Source organism: Bos indicus, chromosome 3 (assembly GCF_029378745.1).
Source record: "Bos indicus isolate NIAB-ARS_2022 breed Sahiwal x Tharparkar chromosome 3, NIAB-ARS_B.indTharparkar_mat_pri_1.0, whole genome shotgun sequence".
NCBI classification, from domain to species: Eukaryota; Metazoa; Chordata; class Mammalia; order Artiodactyla; family Bovidae; genus Bos; species Bos indicus.
In genome coordinates this window covers 57,254,383-57,267,011 of record NC_091762.1, presented here as the reverse complement: position 1 = coordinate 57,267,011, position 12,629 = coordinate 57,254,383, and the positions used below count along the sequence as shown (strand labels likewise).

Genomic DNA, 12,629 nt, shown 5'->3' with positions numbered 1-12,629 from the left:
GCAGCAGCAGTCCCCCCTTCTCCCTGTTCTCTTTCACTGCATCATTTCTCTCCTTAGTATTTTTACCATTAATATATTTTCTTATTAGTTTACATTCTGTCTCTTCCAAGTAGAATGTTAACTTTGGCAAGACAAGGAATTTTGTCTTTTTTTCCCCATTATTGTTTTCCTAATATTAAAATAGTTCCTGGCATGTATTAGATACACAAAAAAGTATATTTGAATGAATTAATTAATAAAAAGAATAGGGAAACGCGAATGGCATTCTAGTTAAGGAAGACAATGAGTAAAGGCATGTATTGAGAACTAGAAGTATGATATATTGGTGAGAGGTAGAAGAGGGGGACCTAATTATAACTGATAGATGATTTCTTATCTGTGGAGAGTTGAAAATAAAAATGGATCAATAAGGTGGGTCCCAAGACATAAGGCAAGCAGATATTAACAACCAAGCAAAGGAGTTTGGGTTTGATGTCAGCATAAACAGTGGTATCTCAGGTTCCTAAGGAGAATGATCTTATCAGTGATGTTTTACAAAATATCAGTTGGGAATTGGCGTGAAGGTAAATTGAAAGGGAGAGAGATTGGATGCAAGAAAACTATTATTATTAATTACAAAGCCACGAATTATGGCAGTGCTCTAAGCAAGAGGCCTGCGAAGAGGGCAGTTGTCACAGGAAAGGAAGTGATGAAGACAGATCAAATCTGTGAAAAACCTACAAAAGAAAAAATCAGAAGAACTTGGTAATTGTGTTAAACGAAGAATAAAGGAAAGTGGAGAGTTGGGGTAACACTGAAGTTCAAGGCTGAGATAAGTGAGGATATGAGAACAGGGACCAGCGAGACAATTCTAGGGTCTACAGATATTGCTAAAGCAAACACCTTCTGTGTTCTGTCAACTCTCTTCATTCCCTAAGGAATGAATAACGCTGAAGACTTAATGTCTTTCACTTCTATCTAGTTTTTAAAATTAGCACCACAGAGGGTAAGCTCAAATGGTCACACTTGTATGGACTTCTGCTGTGTCCATAAATAACAGTTACAAGTTTGGTGGGCCAGAAATCAGAACTCATTGCTATATAAAATTGAAATGTTTTATGTAATTCTTGCTAGTAAAATTTAAGATTATTTGTCATTCAATTTTCCCCTCACTCCTGTATCTTCATTTGTAATTTTAAAATTCTTACTACTTTCGGTTCAGTTCAGTCGCTCAGTTGTGTCTGACTCTTTGCGACCCCGTGAATCGCAGCACGCCAGGCCTCCCTGTCCATCACCATCTCCCGGAGTTCACTCAGACTCACGTCCATCGAGTCAGTGATGCCACCCAGCCATCTCATCCTCTGTTGTCCCCTTCTCCTCCTGCCCCCAATCCCTCCCAGCATCAGAGTCTTTTCCAATGAGTCAACTCTTCACATAAGGTGGCCAAAGGACTGGAGTTTCAGCTTTAGCATCATTCCTTCCAAAGAAATCCCAGGGCTGATCTCCTTTAGAATGGACTGGTTAGATCTCCTTGCAGTCCAGGGGTCTCTCAAGAGTCTTCTCCAACACCACAGTTCAAAAGCATCAATTCTTCGGCGCTCAGCTTTCTTCACAGTCCAACTCTCACATCCATACATGACCACTGGAAAAACCATAGCCTTGACTAGACGGACCTTTGTTAGCAAAGTAATGTCTCTGCTTTTGAATATGCTATTTAGGTTGGTCATAACTTTTCTTCCAAGGAGTAAGTGTCTTTTAATTTCATGGCTGCAGTCACCATCTGCAGTGATTTTGGAGCCCCAAAAAATAAAGTCTGACACTGTTTCCACTGTTTCCCCATCTATTTCCCATGAAGTGATGGGACCAGATGCTATGATCTTCGTTTTCTGAATGTTGAGTTTTAACCCAACTTTTTCACTCTCCTCTTTCACCTTCATCAAGAGGCTTTTTAGTTCCTCTTCACTTTCTGCCATAAGGGTGGTGTCATCTGCGTATCTGAGGTTATTGATATTTCTCCCGGCAATCTTGATTCCAGCTTGTGCTTCTTCCAGCCCAGCGTTTCTCATGATGTACTTTGCATATAAGTTGAATAAGCAGGGTGACAATGTACAGCCTTGACGTACTCCTTTTCCTATTTCGAACCAGTCTGTTGTTCCATGTCCACTTCTAACTGTTGCTTCCTGACCTGCATATAGGTTTCTCAAGAGGCAGGTCAGGTGGTCTGGTATTCCCATCTCTTTCAGAATTTTCCACAGTTTATTGTGATCCACACAGTCAAAGGCTTTGACATAGTCAATAAAGCAGAAATAGATGTTTTTCTGGAACTCTCTTGCTTTTTTGATGATCCAGCGGATGTTGGCAATTTGGTCTCTGGTTCCTCTGCCTTTTCTAAAACCAGCTTGAACATCTGGAAGTTCATGGTTCACGTATGCTGAAGCCTGGCTTGGAGAATTTTGAGCATTACTTTAGTAGCGTGTGAGATGAATGCAATTGTGAGGTAGTTTGAGCATTCTTTGGCATTGCCTTCTTTGGGATTGGAATGAAAACTGACCTTTTCCAGTCCTGTGGCCACTGCTGAGTTTTCCAAATTTGCTGGCGTATTAAGTGCAACACTTTGACAGCATCATCTTTCAGGATTTGAAAGAGCTCAACTGGAATTCCATCACCTCCACTAGCTTTGTTCGTAGTGATGCTTTCTGAGGCCCACTTGACTTCACATTCCAGGATGTCTGGCTCTAGGTGAGTGATCACACCATCGTGATTATCTGGGTCGTGAAGATGTCTTACTACTTTATTGTAATATAAATATTACAATTGTACCAAATCTCCACATACTCTATTTAAATTAATTCATATTTTTTCCATACAGAATTAATACCTCAAACTTATAATTCAGGACATCCCAGACAGAATGAAAGTGTTGATTTCACCATTTAAATTTTATTCTGTTTCAGATTTGGAGTGAAGAAAAAGCCTATTTACATTAATGTCATAAGGGATCCTATTGAGAGGCTAGTTTCTTACTATTACTTTCTGAGATTTGGAGATGATTATAGACCAGGATTAAGAAGACGAAAACAAGGAGACAAAAAGGTAGTATTTTAGCTTCAGAATTTTTATAAAGATAATTGTTTGTGAATTGCATGCAATGAACAGTGAATGCTTTTGAAATTTATTAATGATTATAAATATATTACTTGCTTATTGTGGAACATTTCAAAAGAACCAAAAAAAGTATGAAGAAGCAAAAATAAACTATTTTGGAGTGTATATTTTGTCTTTTTAGAAAGTATTTTACTTTTGTTCCAGGGCTGAATATTTGTTTTATTATAGTCCTATTAACAGTGTTCTGTGAGCTTACTATAGCTGTTCATGAATATGACATATTTGATATATACTTTGATTCTCTAAATCTTGATGATGGGAGTTGACACTGATTTGTGTTCATCTGTTTGGGGACCCTGTTTTATTAAAACAGCTATTTTTTTCAGGCAAGATAAAAATTATAGCTCAACAGAGTTCTTACTTAGGAGGTTCCGATTTGAGTTGTCTTCTATCAAAGTGAATCCTCCAGAGCAACCCCAGACTTGCTTTCCTAAGAAACCAAACTCTTTTGTCACTTTTTTGGTGGAACACCTTTCTTGGAACCACTCTGCTCACAGGGGTGCCCAACACGTGGGTGATGCAGTCTGACAGAGCCTGCAGCCACCCTCTCCTGCCTCATTTTCTCCCCTGAAGCCCCCAGTGCCTCAGCAGGAAATGTCACATTCCTCCAGATGTATTAATCCCTTCATACTTTTTGCACACGTTTTGTTCCCTGTGTTTAGAATGTCTCTCCTTCACTCTGAAAAACTCTTTGTCCACCTTTAAGATCCAGCTCAAGTGTTACCTCTTTCATAAAAGTCTTTTCTGGCAGATAGCCATGTCCTTTTCAAAGCTCCCAGAGCACTCCATCGGAGAAGGCAATGGCACCCTACTCCAGTACTCTTGCCTGGAAAATCCCATGGACAGAGGAGCCTGATAGGCTGCAGTCCATGGGGTCTCGAAGAGTCAGATACGACTAAGCGACTTCGCTTTCACTTTTCACTTTCATGCATTGGAGAAGGAAATGGCAACCCACTCCACTGTTCTTGCCTGGAGAATCCCAGGGATGGGAGAGCCTGGTGGGCTGCTGTCTATGGGGTCGCAGAGTCGGACATGACTGAAGCGACTTGGTAGCAGCAGCAGCAGAGTACTCCATTCATGTCACTATTTTTGAAATATTTATTTTGTGGTACTTGAATTATTTGTTTACATATATGTCTTCTCCAGAATGCTGTGAACTTCCAGAAGCAGGGACTATACTTCATTCACCTTTGTTAACACCACATCTACTATGGTGCTTAGGTCGTCTGTGAACACTTAGCAAGTGGCTCAGTGAGGGAATTTTTCACCTTTTAAACCTAGTGTTGCATAGCAGTGATGCTGGATACTTGATGTATTATAATAATTAACATCCAACAATTAATGTTTTCCTAAGTTATCAGTGCCCTCTGTTGCATGAGAAGGCAGTGGAATTTTTTTGTTCTATATTTACCTTTTCGTTTTTTAGAATTTGCTATTTCTTTCCATGGTCTCAAAGCTTTAGGCAGAAGGTACTGATCTTCTGCCTAAAAAGGGTACAGTACCCTTTTTTTTCCAGTGGATACTGAAAAAAAAAATCTCTTAGTATTATTTAATCTTCAAAAATATATATATACTTCTGTTACTATGGAAAGTCTGCAAAATTTTGTAAAATCTAGTAGTGTAACTCTTTTGTGACCTAGTACTTTAAAATTTATCAGTAGTTATTTCTAAATTCACTTCAATGCCAGCTGCTTCATTTCTTTTTTTAATTTTAGCCCTATCATTTACAGTAGCTCTTACTCAGTAATTGTCGGTATCCATCTCCCTCCTTCAACTAAAGGAATGTTAATGTTGGTAAGGAAAAGATTCACAGTCACATAGGTTCCTACATCCACCATTTGTCATGTCAGCCCTGGATACCATGGTTTTGTGGTTGCTATCCTATTTCATTTGGGGAATTAGGTAATAATACTACTTAATATAGCTAACAATAATAGTGCTCACATCTACTGAGTACTTATTGTGTATCAAGCTCTTTTTTAAGCCACATACCGTGTATCATTTCAGGTGGTCCATACAATAATTTTATGGGATAGTTGCTGTTATTTCTCCATACATTTTAAATATGAGAGCAGTAGGGCCTACAGATGGAGATAGGCTTTTATCTAAGCAGAAATCAAGGGGGAGCTCACTCTCAGCTTCCAATCTTCTGTAGAAAATGTGTAGCAAGATATTTGTAGAAAAGGGTTTGAATGTAAATGCCATCACTACCAAGCATCAAATTTTAATTATTGACCTTCAATTATAGGAATTAAATGTTTAAAGTAATAATCTAAGTAATCTGGTTGTTTAAGTGAAAAAGGTGATTATAAATTTGTTTCTCTAGTATGCTGAACTGAGTTTTCTGGGAGAGGAAGAGATCTGGACTAGAGTGTTTTTATTTCATTTGTTTGTTTTTATTTTGTATTTTAAGACCTTGAAGTTTTACTCTGATAACAGAGTAAAACATTTATTTATAGAAAATTTCATTTCTGAAATGTGGCCCAAATGTTTAGGAGAAGGCTAATAGAAGTTAGCAAAGCAATGGGAAAATCCTGGTGGCCAGCATTTGAGTGACTGTCACCCTCTGTGGTGTGACGTGAGTGAGAAACCCAAGGGCTAGTGTCACTGTCGGAGTCAGTGGAGCTGTTCATCTTGATTAAGGCCTCGGTGGATTCACTCAGGTTTTACACAGTAAAGATGGTTTTGAGTTGCATTAACTTGATTTCTCTCACTTGGTTTACTTTTTTCATCACATATTTATAAAGAAAGAGCAGAGGGACTTCCCTTGCAATCCAGTGGTTAAGACTCTGCTTCCAATGCAGGGAATGTGGATTCAAAACCTGGTTAGGGAACTAAGATCCCACACACGTTGTGGCTTAAAAAATAAATAAATGATAAAAGAAATAGGACTTCTTTTGTACACTAACATCTAGCACACTCGTGTATGTTCACCAATTTCTGATTGTTTATAGTTTTTTTTTTAATATATCTTCCTTGTTATTGGCCTTCTTTGTGTTGTTTCTTTTAAGTTGGTAGGAGTGAAACACCTCTGCCAAATGATAAGAAGGAACTATAAAGGAGGCAAAACCCAAACTATTTTTCCACTTTTTTTTTTTTATTTTATAAATTTTATTTTATTTTTAAACTTTACATAATTGTATTAGTTTTGCCAAATATCAAAATGAATCCGCCACAGGTATACATGTGTTCCCCATCCCGAACCCTCCTCCCTCCCCGTACCATCCCTCTTGGTCGTCCCAGTGCACTAGCCCCAAGCATCCAGTATCGTGTATCGAACCTGGACTGGCAACTCGTTTCTTACATGATATTTTACATGTTTCAATGTCATTCTCCCAAATCTTCCCACCCTCTCCCTCTCCCACAGAGTCCATAAGACTGTTCTATACATCAGTGTCTCTTTTGCTGTCTCATACACCGGGTTATTGTTACCATCTTCCTAAATTCTATATATATGTGTTAGTATACTGTATTTATGTTTTTCCTTCTGGCTTACTTCACTCTGTATAATAGGCTCCAGTTTCATCCACCTCATTAGAACTGATTCTAATGTATTCTTTTTAATGGCTGAGTAATACTCCATTGTGTATATGTACCACAGCTTTTTCCACTTTTATATTGTCTAATAAAATGTGTGGTAGGTGAATTAGGGTAAATCAAGCTTTTAAAACAAAGAAATTCAAATGTTTAGATAGATTTTTTTCTGTCATACATAAAAGCCTAAAGATGAGGGGCCCAGGATCTTAAAGCAGCTTTGCTCCATACTGTCGTTCAGCGAGTGAGGTTCCTGCCATATTGTTACTCTGCTGCCCTTCCGGGGCTTGCCCTTATGTGCTTGGTTAAATTGGTCACCACAGCATCTGCCTTCTAGCTCGTGGGAAGGAGGAAAGTAGAGGCCCACCAGTTTCCTTTTAACTAAGAGACCCAGAACTTGATCACATTACTTCTGCCCCCAGCTGACTGGCAAAACTTAGTCATATGGCCACACCTAACTGCAGGAGAAACTAAACATTGTGATTAAAAGAAGGGAAGAGTGGATTTTGGTGGTAAATCTGTCTCCCAGAGTTGGCTAGCAGATGATGCACGATACTGGATGCTTGGGGCTAGTGCACCGGGATGACCCAGAGGGATGGTATGGGGAGGGAGGAGGGAGGAGGGAGGAGGGTTCAGGATGGGGAACACATGTACACCTGTGGCAGATTCATTTTGATATTTGGCAAAACTAATACAATTTGTAAAGATTAAAAATAAAATTTAAAAAAGATAAAAAAATAAAGTGAAGTGAAGTTGCTCAGTCGTGTCCGACTCTTTGCGACCCCATGGGCTGTAGCCTACCAGGCTTCTCCGTCCATGGGATTTTCTAGGCAAGAATACTGGAGTGGGTTGCCATTTCCTTCTCCAGGAGATCTTCCTGATCCAGGGATTGAACCCAGGTCTCCTGCATTGTAGGCAGATGCTTTACCATCTGAGCCACCAGGGAAACTTTTTAGCAGGTTTTAAGCTACTGGCCAAAAGTAAACTTGAAGATTATCAGCATATTTGCTTTGTCTGAAAAACAAATACTTTCTGCAGTTTAGAACACAGGAAGTAGGAGTTGGCCAACTTGAGAACTTGGGTTAAAATAGCAATCCCACATGCTTACTCATTAATCAGTTTTGATTCCAATAGTGTATATTTAAATTCTCAAGCTTGTCTATATAGTGACTCTGTAAACTTTTAATACTGTAACCTCTTTTAATACCCTAATTTATTACATTTAAACAAAATCTTTCTAATGTCTTTGAATTCTACACACACAAAATGGTGGTACAGTTTGTGAGTTCACCCACAATCACTTTAGTAATTCATTTCTTTTTTTATCTGAGACTATTCAGACAGAGGTATAATGAAGCAGAGCACCTCTTCTGAGTTTCAGAGGCACCATACTATGATTTGGGATTCGTTTAAAATTGAATAGGCATGGAATCAGAAACGTTCTGATATATCACCACTTGATTTATTGGAACGTGGAACATGGTAGAGATAGATACACAGGTTTTGTTTTTATGAGCTACAAGTTGGCATAAAGGATAATAAAACCACTTTTTAGAAAGTGACTTAGACCAGCAAATTTAAATAGACCATCTGGTAAATTTCAGAAATAATATAATGGCCATGGAAATGGGGTTGATTGAGTCTTAAGTATAAACTGAGATGTTTTCATTTTAAAAAATAGAGTGATGTACGTGTGTGTGTGTGTGTGTGTGTATGGGGGAAGGGAAATCCTAAGATAACTTTGGAGAACTTTAAGGAACGTCAAAATGCTTCATGAAAAAATGTTACCACTCCTGTCTTCATCTCAACCAGAATTGTGCCTTTAAACCTCATGCAAAATCTCTGAAGTGCAGTCTTCCCCAGCCATTTACAAATATTGATTGTGCAAACAACTGGTGTAACAATATATTGTGTGCTATGGAGGACACAAATCCATACTTCATGATCCCTCCAAGAAGTTTTTCTGTAGTTTGGAAGAGTGAACATAATATTTTTTTTTTCAAAGTACATGAAACAAGTTCTTTAGATAAATAGATATACATACCTGATCCTAATAGTTGATCCTTTTACAAGGCAGTATATAATTAATTTATATGAGTTTAAAAGAATGAGTGACCTGAGGCCAGAGTAGTCATTGGAAAGATAGCGTCTTGTATATTAGATTAGTAGAGGACAGCACTTTCAGAGGAAGAAAATGTATTTAGCAAACATATATAGATCTGCAGGAACATATGACTTGCTTGAGAAACTGTAGAAAAGGTTAATCTGGTAAAGAAGTTATACATAGAGATAAGACTAGCACATTGAAGTCAAGAGTATGAAGCATTCTTTAAAGCCAGGATAAAGAGTTTGTGTCTTCTTTCTTTCAATATATTAGAAGCTTTTGACGTATTCTGAGTAGAAGATGTAAAAGTGACTACTTAGACTATCTGGTGGTCTAAGAGCAGATTGAAGGAAGAGAGGAAACAGAACCTGATTAGAAAGTGATTGTAAGGATGGAGAAATGGCATTGTGAAATCCTGATGAAAGTAAGATTACCTCAAGGAAGTTAAGTGAAGTAGAGGAAAAATTAAGAAATGTTCTGAGATCTTGAGTCTGAATTACAAGGGGCAATGTCATATTGCCAGAAATACAAAATATGAGGTAATACTGGAAACTCAATGAAAAGGCACACTAGGTATCAGAAAATACGTAAGAAGTGATTCATCTAGGGGTACAGATTTGGAAAGCTTCTGCCTGGAAATCATAAAGTATTCCAAGGAAGTGTGAATAAGCTAAGGAAGGGTGTAGGTAAGAAAAGACATCTGAATTTCCATACTTGGTAGAAGGACCAAAACATGCCTTAAAAGAAGATAATGATAGTACGTTCAGAAAGGTACAGAGAAGCAACAAGAAGCCAAAAGGGCAATGTTCAAAGAAATAGACAAGTGCTGTGGAGGTCAAGGAGAATAAGAAGCAATAAAACATTGTATTTGACTGTTAGGGAGGACAGGTGGGGAGAGAGAGAGACAGACATGGATACATCCCATTTATTTAATGGTTATAATGAGCCAGCCAGTCTTTGTGGTAGATTGTTTTACATCCATCATTTTGTTTCTTCTTCAAAATAAGACTGTGTCCTTGGTTTCTAGATGAGGAGACTAAAACAAAACTTAAGTTTTCTGGTTCAAGATTCAAGCCCAAGTCATAAAACTTTTTCCTATATCATGGTAAAGGCCATCTGTAAAAGAAATGGGCAAGTCAATTGTGGACTGCAGTTTGCTATTGCCTCTTAAATGTTGCCAGAATAAAGATAATTATCCCACTATTTCTCTATTCATAGATCTAAGGATTTGGGGTCCTGTTCTCAATAGCGTTTTGGTTGAAAGGGACCTTTGAATTTACCTAACTTTATATGAAATGTATTACAAAGTGAGGTTTAGAGGCCATAATGACTTACTCAAGATAAGGTCAAACCTGGTTCTAGAAACTCAGAAGTCTGGACTCTGGATGCATTCTCTTTCTACTCTTTCATATTCTCTCTTCTCAGAAGTAACAGGTGGTATTTATAGATGACTACTGCAACAGCCTGAGCGTCTAAGTTTGGCATCTTAATATCATTTCAGATAGATAAAGCCTACTGTAAAAATGCCTGTGACAGATAGTAGTAAGTTCTCAAGAAAGTGAAGCTGATTTAATTTTAGACCCATAACCTGTGAGTCTCTTTCCCTTTTCATTAATTTGTATATGTACTCAGTCGCTCAGTCATGTCCAGCTCTTTGCAACTGGCTGGACTGTACCTCACCAAGCTCCTCTGTCGAAGAGGAGCCCACCAAGCTCCTCTTGTCCAGGCAAGAATACTGGAGTGGGTTGCCATTTCCTACTCCAAGTGGGTTGCCATTTCTCTTCCTGACCCAGAGATCAAACCCACATCTTTTGCATTTTGGGAAGCCCTTTAGTTAATTTAGTCAGATGCATTTGGAGAGGGGCCATGTCAGTCGTTAGTATCTGGGGTCACTTTTGCTTGTACAATGATGTTTTTGTTCGTTTTAATGAGGAAAGAGGGAAAGACTTAAGTGTAGTTCTACTTTATATTATTTTCAAATAATTATTTCCTGAAGAGTATCTTGAGTCTTATTTAATTTACTTTGGTAAGGGGATAGAAAATATAAATACACAGATTCAACATAAACCAGTACTTAATTTCAAGGACAAGTTATTATCTGGGGATGTTACATTCTTATGGTAAAAGAATTCTTATAAACATGGTGTGAAACAAAAATATGAGAAAAGCCCATGTTTACCTTTGCTCAGTGCCTCAAGTATGTTTTGTAACCTATCACTTTAAGTCACTATCTTATCCAACTCTTTGCTGCCATTGATTTAATAACTTACCACATTAAGATAATTGATAGGTGAAGCTCGGGTTTGTGGCTCACATGTTCTGCTCTGTATTTTTTCCAGACCTTTGATGAATGTGTAGCCGAGGGAGGCTCAGACTGTGCTCCAGAGAAGCTCTGGCTTCAAATTCCCTTCTTCTGTGGCCACAGCTCGGAATGCTGGTAGGGAGATAAAGTTAGCGTTAATCGATAATCTACTTATTTTTCTCCATAATCTGTATTTCACAAAGGTGGATGCATTAATCAAGGGCTCAATGTAAGGAAGTTTATGAAAGACCAGACCAAAAATAACATGTAATTAAGTAATATCTAGTTTTTTACTTACCTTAAAAAGTGCCTTAAAAAGATTCTTCATGTATAAGATGCTTGCCATGATTTCTCAGTTGCTGGTTTTTAAAGATTTTTGATATTATGTATATTGCTATATTCTAGCAGTGTTCTTAATTAGAAGTCAGGAGTCCTTTCATAAACCTCGTTTTCTCCTAAGCTTGTTGTTTTAGCCACCCATTTTAGATCAAGAAGAGGCTTAGTGGGTAAATTATTTACCTGGTTTTACTGTTAAACTGATTTGACTTTGAGAGAAGCCAAGGTAAAATAAAAATGTTTTATCTTTAATAGAGTTTATTTCTTCAGAATGTGCTGAGTTTTCAGTTTGTAAAAGTAATGGTATGTATTTATTTGTTCTAGTCAATCATTTTAATAGCAAAAGTAGAAAAACAAACAAGAAACACATGCAGTTAGTGTCTTCCTTAAAACCATGGGAGACACAGGGAATGCCTTCTGTTCTTTCCATCATCGTTTGAAATGTAGCGTTAGGTCACTGTGAACCTTAAGGTCTTACTCAGTAGGTTATATCAACACATAATGTAGTTGACCCTTTAAACAACACAAGTTTGAACTTTGAGGACCCACGTAAGCACAGATTTTTTTAATATGTATTACAGTAGTGCATGATCTGTAGTCATGCACTACTGAATCCTCACATATAAAGCTGGGGATATGGAGGGCTGGCTGGAAGTTATACGCAGACTTTCAACTGGGGAGTGGGGGATTGGGTCTAGTTGGCACCCATAAACCCTCTTGTTCAAAGGTCAACTATAATAACATAAGAAGACTTGGACACTTCGAAAGAATGTCTTCTCAATTTTTAATCATTTCCTTTACAACAGGAATCAGTAAATTACAACCTGGACACCAAATTTGGCCCAATACCTGTTTTTATAAATAATTTTTTTGAAAGACAACTGTATCTATTTGTTTATTGTCTGTAGCTCTTTTCACACTGCAGAAGCAGAATTAGGTAATTGTGACCAAGACCATATGACCTGTAAAGCCATCTTGGGCTTTACTCTCTGGCTTTTCATAGGAAAACCTTGCCACCCCCACCTTAGAACAATAATATACTTTTCTGTTGGGTGTTAATAAGATTTTAATTGAACTTCTTTAGGGACCTTAGAAATCAGCTTGTTTACTTCTCCAACCAGCCACAGTCCCTTAGCCATGCAGTGTGGAATCTTAGTTCCACAACCAGGGGTTAAACCTTTGCCCTTGACAGAGAAAGAAGAGCGTCCT

The 12,629-nt window shown here is 37.9% G+C and overlaps 1 protein-coding gene across 4 annotated transcripts in view; it reads left to right on the top strand.

The window, feature by feature from the left end:
* The window catches only part of HS2ST1 (heparan sulfate 2-O-sulfotransferase 1), a 188,537-nt gene that overhangs the window by 164,761 nt on the left and 11,147 nt on the right, over window positions 1-12,629 (top strand). For all 4 annotated transcript variants that reach the window (XM_019957151.2, XM_019957152.2, XM_070786170.1 and 1 more), the window contains exons 4-5: window positions 2,934-3,072; window positions 11,122-11,219. In XM_019957151.2, coding sequence (XP_019812710.2) covers window positions 2,934-3,072; window positions 11,122-11,219 — 237 coding nt within the window. The remainder of the gene's footprint in view (window positions 1-2,933; window positions 3,073-11,121; window positions 11,220-12,629) is intronic.